The sequence below is a fragment of the Chenopodium album genome, chromosome 8 (genome assembly GCF_948465745.1).
Source record: "Chenopodium album chromosome 8, dcCheAlbu1.1, whole genome shotgun sequence".
Taxonomy (NCBI): Eukaryota; Viridiplantae; Streptophyta; class Magnoliopsida; order Caryophyllales; family Amaranthaceae; genus Chenopodium; species Chenopodium album.
In genome coordinates, this window is record NC_137841.1 from 76,400,527 (window position 1) to 76,411,507 (window position 10,981).

Genomic DNA, 10,981 nt, shown 5'->3' on the forward strand with positions numbered 1-10,981 from the left:
ATGGAGTAGAATTTCAAAACTTTTCGACACCGGGCCTCGAAACCTCTAAAATTTCTCAAAAAACGTGGATATTAGCCTTCAATTTTGGAATTTTTTGACTTTTTTTTGCCCGAATTAAAAATTGCTGAAATGTTTACCATGGTCCTTAATATCTTCCGGGAGTCCAATTAACTGGGTGGAACCATCCAATTTGCCTTTAAACGACCAATTTACAGGTTTAATACTTGCACGGATTTCATTAACTCAAACCTACTACGAACATTTATTACAACATATAATGATCATATATGGTTCCAAACGACATAATATGACCCCAAGATGTATCCCCTAAAATTTCAAGACTTTTCTACACCAAGCCCCGAAACCTCTAAAATTTCTCAAAAAGCGTGGATATTAGCCTTCAATTTTGGAATTTTTTTGACTTTTTTCGCCCAGATTTAAAAATTGCCGAAATGTTTACCATGGTCTCTTATCCCCTCTGGGAGTCCAATTAGGTGGGTGGAACCATCCAATTTGCCTATAAATGACCAAGTTACTGGTTTAATACTTGTATTATTGATTTTATTAATTCAAGCCTACCACGAACAATTATGACAACAGATAATGATCATATATGGTTTCAAACGACATTATATGACCCTAAATTGTATCTCATAAAATTTCAAAACTTTTCGACACCGAGCCCCAAAACCTCCAAAATTTCTCAAAAAGCGTGGATATTAGCCTTCAATATTTGAATTTTTTGACTTTGTTTTGCCCGAAAATAAAAATTGTCGAAATGTTTACCATGGTCCTAATACCCTTCGAGAGTCCAATTGGCTAGATGGAACCTTTCAATTTGCCTTTAAACAGCCAATTTACCAGTTTACAACTTGCACAGATTTCATTAACTCAAGCCTACTACGAACATTTATGATAATATATAATGATCATAAATGTTTCCAAACGACATTATATAACCCCAAGATGTATTCCCTAAAATATCAAGACTTTTCTACACCAGGTCTCGAAACCTCCAAAATTTCTAAAAAAGCGTGGATATTAGCCTTCAATTTTGGAATTTTTTGACTTTTTTTTCGCCCGGATATGAAAATTGCCGAAATGTTTACCATGATCCCTAATACCCTCCGGGAGTCCAATTGGGTGGGTGGAACCACCCAATTTGCCTTTAAACGACCAAGTTACCGGTTTACAACTTGCACCGATTTCATTAATTCAAGCTTACCACGAACATTTATGACAACAAATAATGATTATATATGGTTCCAAACGGCATTATATGACCCTGAGATGTATCTCATAGAATTTCAATACTTTTCGACACCGGGTCGCGAAACTTCCAAAATTTCTCAAAAAGCGTGGATATTAGCCTTTAATTTTTGAATTTTATGACTTTTTTCGCCCGGAAATAAAAATTGTCAAAATGTTTACCATGGTCCATAATTTGCACGTTTATCATTTTATTTTGTGATATGAATCCAAAACCAACTGCTTTAGAGTTGCTAAAAATATGTATAGTTTGGTTTACAAGTAGATTTACGTTGGATAATGATAACCATCCTTTGATGTGTTTGGATGAGGGCAAAACAAGATTGCATTCTATGTAAAAGGGATAAGAGTGTGAGATCTAAGCTAAATACCCAAATATAAATCATCAAACAAATTACTAATACTTATATGCCTAATAAAATAATTCATGAAAGTTAATTAATATACACTTATGGGCCGTTTGGTTGGGGGTAATCAGGAAAGGGAATGGGAATCAATTGGCCTGATTCCCTTTGTTGATGTTTGTATAACACTTTTAAAAATTCCCTTTACCCTCCTCATTACTCCAAATCCTTCCAACTTCATTCCCCACCCCCCTCTAGACTATTCCATTCCCTTTCCCTACCCACCTTCACATCACCACCTTCACACCTACCAACACCGCCGGAAAACCAGCCCAAACCACCGCCGCCCCAACCCTGACCACCGCCGCTCCTCCCTCGACCACCGCCGATCCTCCCCCAAGCCTCGACGCCCTCCCCTCCCCCGCAAAAATCACCCTAGCCCCGATCTCCCTCGACCCCGAAAACCGTCGCCTGGTCCTCCCACCACCCTCGAAAGCCTAGCCAGGCAACAGTTTTCAAGGTCGAGGGAAATCGGGGCTAGGGTGGTTTTTTCGGGGGAGGGGAGGTCGAGGCAATCGCAGCTAGCGGCGGCGAGGGGAGGGGGAGAGCCGGGGAGGGATGGGGGAGGGCCGACGAGGGGTTTGGTGGCTGAGAAAGCTGGAATATTAATGAAATGTGTGGTGGTTGTGGTGGTGAGATTGATTCCCTTTGTTTTAAAAACAAACAACAAAGCAAAAATAGGGTATTTTTATTCCATTCTTCTCCTTTCCCTTTGTTCATTCCATTCCAATTCCCTCGTGCGAATCAAACGACCCCTTATTATTTTTTTAAGCCAATTGGATAGTTTTTAGATTGAAAACATGTCATTTAATTAAGTTTTTAAGTTTTCATAGGTCAATTGGATGCTTTAATTGCTCAATTGGAATTTATGGATAATTTAGAACTGCATAATAATATTTTATTTTATTAGTTTACTAAAATCAATTTTCTATTTGATTACCTAATTGCCACGTGATTATTATAGCTTATTAATAAATCAATACTCCGTCTGTTTTTTTTTTTTTTTTTTTTTTTTTAATTTTTTATTTGGAATCTTGGAACTATTTATAAGATGAGACATTCTTGTAAACTACTTTCAATAAATATAAAACATATTATAGACATATGTGACATGTCGGGTCTTCTTTGATTCTTTATAATTAGTAATTTATTTTTATCAATATTCAATTGACAATGTATATGGTTAACTATAATGCATTGGATGTGTTTAGTCAAAATGGAAAAATCTTAATTTTAAAAATAGATAGAATGATAACTATTGGTTTAAAATTGGTTTATTCAATTTGCATCAAAAAATAATAAGGTTTATCTTTTTTCAAAAAAAAAAAAAAAAAAAAGGTTTATCTAATGATAGATAAATTGGCAAAAGCGACCCAATCTATAATAATCTAATTTATTAATGTATTTTTAAAAAAATATATATATATATAAAAAAAAAAAAATCTAACTCATACCGTCAATGCGTCATACTCAAATTGAACCTAGTGGCAAAAGTGATTCGAGTATGAGTCAATATGGCTTAAGCCCAATTTTAGACCAACTTGAATTAAACTACTCATCATCCGAATTAATTTATTCAATTTAACCTAGTTTGAACTCAAGATCAATATTGCCGCTTACTATCATTTTTTTTTTTAGAATAACTAATATTCTATACATATTGAGTAATAAAACTAACGGTGTTAAAAATAATCGTAAAGAGTAAATGATATACGGAGTACTATACATATTTGATTTCTTGAGATTAATCAATTAAACTCAATCATATCCATACCGGATGAAATACAAGTAATTTGATAAATCCATTTGAAAAAACCGTTAAGAGCAATTACAAAGAGTGAGTTGTCGCAGTGGCATGTTAGCAGTATGCCACCCAAAGCCACAAACAACCACCTGATTTCCCAAATTTGCCAATTTTTTAACTCTTAAATCTCATAATATTTCTCCCTTGTCTACGGAATTCCATGAATTTTAGGATTTCCCAATTTCAACATCCTTCATTAACTCAGCAAAAGTCTCAAACTTTCTCACTCCACCCTTTTTATAACTTGTACTTAACGTTTTACCTTTCTGTTTAACTGTTTTCAACCCTATGGAAGCACAACTATCATCTTCCTTCTCAAATTTTCCTTCTTTTTGATTTTATCCAATCATTGATTTCTAGCAAATTTATTTGCCCCCTTTCAATTTCCCTAATTATTTGCCGTCTCTTTTGTCAAATTTGGTGAGTTTTTCTTCCTAATTTCAGCTTTCAGTTATCTGGGATTTTGTTATTTTGATGAATTTTCATGTTATGGCATCTGGGTTTGTCAATTTTTGCTTTATTATGATGTGGGTTGTGATTATTTTCCTTGTTATTTGACTCAATTTTGTTGAATTGGTTTATTGATCATTATAACCCCATTTTCATTCTTGTTTTTCTCTGTGATTAATATGATGTAAAATTGATCGAATGAAAACAAGATAGTGTATCTGTGTATATCTTATTGACGCATAAACAATAGATTTGTGAATCGCATATTTTCTTTAGCAGCTTAGCCCTACTGTTGGGCGTTGGCAAAAGCTGAAATACTTTTGCTGTGAATTTGGTTTACAGTTTCTCTTGTATGCCACTATTACATGCAGAAATTGTTGTTGAGTGAGAAGAGAATAAGAAGTTTTAGGCTTTCTCATGGTACTTAGACTACACGGGTACGTGTCCAAGTGTCTGACTTGGCAGTTTTGTGTATATTCTCCATGGTTTTGGCTAAAAATGAAGTGTTTAAGTGTCCGTACTCATATCGTTGTATGGAGGATCCCTACATGGGAATTTGTTTTGAAATAAGGAATTTGAGTAACATAGGTCTTTCTCATTCTTCTTCCTTAGATTAGGACATACTGGGGTCTACTTTATGCAACTAGCCAATACCTGAAATCATCTTTCTGAATCTATATTTGACAAAGGTTTCTATTTTATACTTAGCTCAGCTTTTGTTGTTCTCTGCTCTCTGTTAGTAATTGGATATGGACGGTTGCATTGCCTTTTTGAAGCTCAATCTCAGTTTTGTTACATAATTCTGTGAGTTATTTTGGTCGCAAGGAATTTTATTAGGGACAGCTAATAGTTAGGGCTTGGTTTTGGTTTGTCCTTCAATCATGTTGTTACATGTGGAAATTTTTATGCAATAGCTTATATGTTGTAAAGCTTGGTTGGAACTTGGAAGTCTCAAAGATCTTAATTTTCAGTTGCTTGGGCTAAAGGAATGCTTTGGTGGCAATGCTTCATGTGATTTATTATCTCTCGTTTTCAATGCTGGTTCATTGGGAGTTTGTTTTATCTTGGATGAACCTTGCAAAATTGTTGTCGTAATAATGTATTGCTGCATTACTGTAACTTCCTGTGATACTGAGCTACTGTGATTTATCTATTGATACTTCCCTTGTATGATTAAAACATGCTAAAAACACTGCATTACTATTTTGCTAACAATTAGAAACTGTTATGGGACCAGCTCCCTTGGCTCTAATGCTCTTGAGGTGACTTTCATAGCCTCTTAATTAATCATTATTAGAACTATTTTTCTTTCTTAATTAATCACAGACTAAGAAATTTGTGAGGTCTTGAGTACTTTCACTCTTTTAAAAGGCTTACCTTAGGTACACTGAGGTGCTAGGCTCACAGGGTCTAGTACTTGTGCCCTGGACAAGATGCTTTCAAAGAGGCACATGGCTTTATTTACACCATTCTTATTTTTATTAATTTAGTATATCTCACTTCAATGAAGCGCCATGGCACGCCTAGCAGCCTAGGCGCTGCAGGAGCAGGACCCCTATCGCCTTAGTGCACCTTGAGCTTTTTTATAAAATCATGTTGATTCATGCTTTCAGGATGCATATATCTTATGTGCTGTATTAGTGTCACTCAAAACTTTACCAGAATACAAAGCAGTCACTTTTTTTTTTCTAATACCTGCTGTTTCCAGGAGATATGGTTGATCAGCTAATATCAAAGCAATCCACTCCTTTTGAGTTTGTGCTCTATGAAGGAGATGCTGATAATATGAGAACCGTTGCAGTGACACCAAATGAAGCTAGCCCATGGATTGATCCATCGTCTTTGAGACTCAGGCACAGAATTGGAAGGGGCCTGTTTGGTGACATTTGGTTGGCAACCCATCATAGGTCAGCTCAAGATTATGATGAGTATCATGAAGTGGCAATAAAGATGCTGAACTTAATGAAGGAAGATAGTGTGAAAACCTTTTTGGACAAGTTTGCTGATATTCTCCCCAAGTGTCATGGAATGAAAGGGATTTGTTGGCTGCATGGCATTTCAGTTATAAATGGGAAGGTAAAAAAAAATTAATGTCTGATGTCAGCAACAATTCAATTTCTCCATTGACTATGCAGCCTTGTTGCATATTTGTAACCTTGTTGTAATTCAACAGATAAGCATTGTCATGAAATTCTATGAGGGATCAATTGGTGACAAGATGGCTCGTTCTAAAGGAGGGAAACTTTCATTGCCTGATGTCTTGAGGTAAAATAGGTGCTAAGGGCTGATGAATTTTAGTTACTACAACTGTTCTGCCTTTCTATTCATGCTTTGATTCAGAATATGACAGTATGTTGCCATTGATCTTATTGTACTATTTCACATCATTGTCTATTTTTTTTTTTTTTTTTTGTCTATAGGTATGGAATAAATTTGGCGCAAGCAACCATGGAAGTACACTCTCAAGAAATTCTGGTTCTCAACCTTAAACCTTCTAACTTGCTTCTCGATGAGAATGATCAAGCGATATTAGGGGATTTTGGAGTTCCCTATCTTCTTATGGGACTCTCATTGTCAAATTCAGATATGTCCCTCACAGTAGGAAGCCCAAATTACATGGCTCCAGAACAGTGGGAGCCAGAGATAAGAGGTCCAATATCATTTGAGAGTGACTCATGGGGATATGGGTGCACTATCTTGGAGATGATAACAGGTGATCAACCTTGGTGTGGAAGGTCAGTTCAGCAAATATATCGATCAGTTGTTCTTAATCAAGAAAAGCCCCAGATACCAAGTGGTCTTCCTCCTGAGATTGAAAATGTCATTTCTGGCTGCTTTGAATCTGACTTCCGAAATCGCCCTCTGATGACTGACATAATGCAGGCATTAAAAAGGTCAGTCCACTTTGCCTTTCAAGAGAAGAATCAATGTGTTTCTCACCTGGTTCTGTTTTCTTCTGGCTTCTTTTTGACACTAGTGTAAATGTGATGTGAAACTCTGATTCTTACCTGATATTGCATGGAACCAGTAAATTGGAAAGCACTCTTATTTTACACTAAGAAATAATAATCTAAGGAATTGATCTTAAAGTGACTCTCCCGCTTACTCTTATTTTTAACACTAAGCTTAGCTGCCCACATCATAGATTCATAGCATACAAGTTTACTTTTTAACTAGACAGATTTTTTCTGTTCTAAGAAATGGACATTATATTCATTGTTTAACTCGTGCTAGAAGCATTTTGACACCTCGGAGTGAGATTAGTGAATTAATTTTTAGATGATATTCTCTTTATTTAGCCATTGCTGTTGCGTTTGTGATTTAGCTTTGCCAGGAAGATCCATGAATGAGTCATAAACTTGGAGTTTCTGTTTGTGGAAGAATCATTTATTGGTAGCTTTCTGTAATCAAATTGGTTAACCTACATTTAAATGAGAAGTTATTTTAGCTCTTAGAGCAAGAGCATTTCCAATCATGCTAAAATAAATACTAGTGAGGAAATATGTTCTTCACCGCCTCCCATCCATGTTCACTTATGGTTTTCCTCAAGAGGAAAAACAGTCCTCACAACATGAGGAAAAATGGGTTTCCTCATGAAGATAGCAGAACCAATTAGATCCAGCCATGTGTTCCTTCAGTTTTATTTGTAAATAAATAAATGTACCAATGGCTATGAAATTTTGAGATTTATAATTATAGACCCATTTTGTATTTTACACTTTTTAAAATCACCGCTCTCTCTAAATTTATTAAAATTAATTTCATTTCCTAATTATCTTTTTTTATAACTTTATGAATAAATTGTAATTTAGATTAATTATATGTGGGAGAGAGAATGTGATGGGGTAAGTGAAAAGTAGGAGAGTGGTTTATTTCCCATTCTTTGATGGGATGAAGTTTTCCTCTCCAGATATCCTCACAAGGAAAGTGATGTAGAGTGAAAACTGATTTTTATTTGCGTTCCCTGAATTAGCTTGGGTAGGGTGTTTTTTTTTTTTTTTTTTTTTTTCCCTGCAACAGAGTTTAAACTATGCCTTTTAGATGAAGTCTATCCTGGAAGCACACTGTTGCTTTTTCTGGGCCCTTAGAATCCTTGGCTCAGCCTGTATTGTATATTATCTGGTCCTGATAATTCGTGTTTGAAGTTTGAACTAGAGAGTTGAAGAGGAAGCAAAAATACGTTCATCATTCCTTAATCCTATCTCTCATGTCTACTTTTAGAATCTTCTCATTTTCTTTCTTTGGGATCTCTCTGGTTTGCACTAGCTTCTGAAGAAACACGATTTTGACTTCATTTTAGAGCTGTTCTTCTGTAGCAGTCACATTAAATAACCTCTCTGCGTTAAGAAAGAAAGTCATTATGCTAATTGCTAAGCAACTAGAACGGGGGGAAGTCAGAAGGGAAATAGGGAAAAGGAAAAGGAGAATGGACCTTGTTATTCTGCAGTTTCTGCATCAAAAGAAAAGGATGGTGGGTCGTGGATTCAAAAAAGAAATAATTTGGCAGCTAGATCTTACGACGATCAAAGATGCACCAGTGTGAAGAATTTGATGATTATATTTTTCTGATTATATGCCATTTTTTAGCCAGATCTTTCGTTTCAAATCTATAATTTGAATCCTTACATTTCATTATATCTGTAACTGATTTGCAGCTCACATGATGCAATTATGAATGATGAGACAACTTTTATTCTGAGTAAACCCAATAGTGGCAGCCCTGGCAGGCCATACCAGCAGTACTATACAGAGTGGTTTCTTTCTAAGGATACTCTTCAGGAAGGGGACATTGTGCGGTCCAGAAAGGAACCAAACTCCTCCAAATCTGAAAACATGCTTGTTCCAGAGGGGAAAGTTGTGGGCTTAGAAGGCAGTGATGATCGGGATGGCTCTGTCTTAGTGAGGGTGCGTGGAATCCATGATCCACTAAGAGTCCGGACATCCACATTAGAGCGTGTCACCCATGGCTTTGCTGCTGGGGACTGGGTGCGTCTGAGGGAGGAGCAAAAACAGCATTCACCAGTTGGAATCCTTCATTCCATCCATCGTGATGGAACTGCATCTGTTGCATTTATTGGGTTGGAAACACTGTGGAAGGGTAACCATTCAGAACTCCAGATGGCGAAGCCTTATCACGTTGGCCAATTTGTGCGCCTTAGAGCCAATGTATTTAATCCTCGTTTTGAGTGGCCACGAAAGAGGGGAGCATGGGATACTGGGAAGATCTTACATATTCATCCAAATGGGTGTCTTATAGTGGACTTCCCAGGAAGATTACCTTTTGTTCAGAAACAAGATCGATTCCTAGCTGACCCTGCTGAAGTTGAAGTGGTCTCTTTCAGTTCCTGTCAGGGAGTCGTGAAAAAATATCAGCTTCTTGAGGATATCCACTGGGCTGTAAGGCCTCTTCTTGTTGCTTTGGGTTTGTTTACTGCCATGAAAGTGGGGCTTCTCGTGGGGAAGAAGATAACTAAACCAAAGATGAAAAGAGAGAAATTACAGGGAGCCACAGCAGAAAGAGATGATCAGCTTGCTGATAATTCCGGCAAATCTCAGCCTGGTTTCCCCCTTCTGTGGCCACAATAATTTTCACAGATGGTAATTTCCGATAATTTGTTGACTTAACCTGTAAAAATGGCACGTACACTATCTGGTGTGAGACCGTCAACCAAGCTGTCTATATTCTCTATTTTCTGAGTTGAACATATCTGCTTAGAAGTACTTTCTAAAAACTGTATAGTTTCGGTTATGGGGTTCATATGCTTGTCTATATTTCTCACATTAAAACACCTTTTCCAGTTTATCTTTGTAAATATATCTATCTTAATCTCCCTGTTCAATTTATCTATTTATTTAAAATTGTAAATATGCCTTTTTTTATTCACACTGTTCAGTTATCCGTTTATGTAAATATTATTTAAATTAATTCACCTTGTTCAATTTATATATATATCAATGTATATGTCTATTTTACTTGAGTTTTGTATGGAGTTGAGTTACATTGTTTGGATATTGACTCTAAGCACTCACAATAGCTTGTATGTGTCATAAACCCTGTTGTCCAAGACCATAGGGAGCTGATGCAGTGTAATGACAGTTTCACAATGCTTAGTCTGTTATTGGGGTGAAGTCGCGAAGATTAAGATCAATGGTCATCAAGGGAGTGGGTCGAGACATTCCTCTGCAAACTCCGAAGTAATATCTTAGGACTAATGAAACTTTGCAATGAAGCAGAAGTTGATTATTATCTTTTGTGTCACTATAATGTTGAGTGGTCTAACCTAGTTAAGAGTAGAAAGGAAAAAAATGTCAAAAGGTTAAAAATAAGGTCCTACCGAGATTTGAACTCGGGTTACTGGATTCAGAGTCCAATGTCCTAACCGCTAGACCATAGGACCAATTCATTGTTTATAATCAGGGTTAATGTTATTTATTTATTCTATGTCCAAGTTTTGAGTTGGTTTATTTTATCTCTGCTTCCATCTGAAAGTAGGAATCACATACAAAGCAATATACTACTCCGCACTTGCGTAGAACTTATGAGAGAAGAAATAGTAATGTGAATTCGGTATTCCATTTTGTACTATGAGAAAAAAAATAACATAAGAAACATATACGTCTTTCCCAAAAAGAAATGATTATATGACCGTAGATAGCTGTAAGGTTGGAAATGAACTACTTTGCTTCGGAAGATGAAAATGAAACTATGTACTGTACGTTTTCATGAATTTTATCACAGTTGAATTAGGTTCATCTAAACTAATCCGGACGTTTTGCTTTTGCTTCATGCCATTGTTCCCCTTTGATTTATTAGAGGTAGCTTTCTATATACTTCAGCCCTCCAGTTTGAGTGGTATCATCCTATGGCTTTAGTTGCCAAGTTTTGCTTCATAGTTTGCCTCGTTATCCAAATCCTTTAACAACTTTACGCTTCTTTAATAGTATTTCAATAGAGCTTAAATGCAGTAGCTAAAAACCAGATCAAATCAAATTCAGTCACATACAGTACATTGATGACCACCTAAGAAGCAAAGAAAACCCAACAAGAAGCTCA

General features: G+C 36.2%; 1 protein-coding gene and 1 non-coding gene across 2 annotated transcripts; one reads left to right on the forward strand and one right to left on the reverse strand.

The window, feature by feature from the left end:
* Positions 1–3,501: 3,501 nt before the first annotated feature.
* LOC145556802 (protein KINASE OF THE OUTER CHLOROPLAST MEMBRANE 1-like) lies at positions 3,502–9,849 on the forward strand. The gene is made up of 5 exons (XM_081618450.1): positions 3,502–3,897; positions 5,636–6,003; positions 6,101–6,192; positions 6,348–6,821; positions 8,583–9,849. Exons 2-5 carry the CDS (start codon positions 5,641–5,643, stop codon positions 9,511–9,513), a joined length of 1,860 nt encoding a protein of 619 aa, XP_081474576.1. The 5' UTR covers positions 3,502–3,897; positions 5,636–5,640; the 3' UTR covers positions 9,514–9,849.
* Positions 9,850–10,253: 404 nt separating this feature from the next.
* TRNAQ-CUG (transfer RNA glutamine (anticodon CUG)) lies at positions 10,254–10,325 on the reverse strand. Its single transcript has one exon. It is a non-coding gene; the product is annotated as a tRNA-Gln (tRNA).
* Positions 10,326–10,981: the final 656 nt, after the last annotated feature.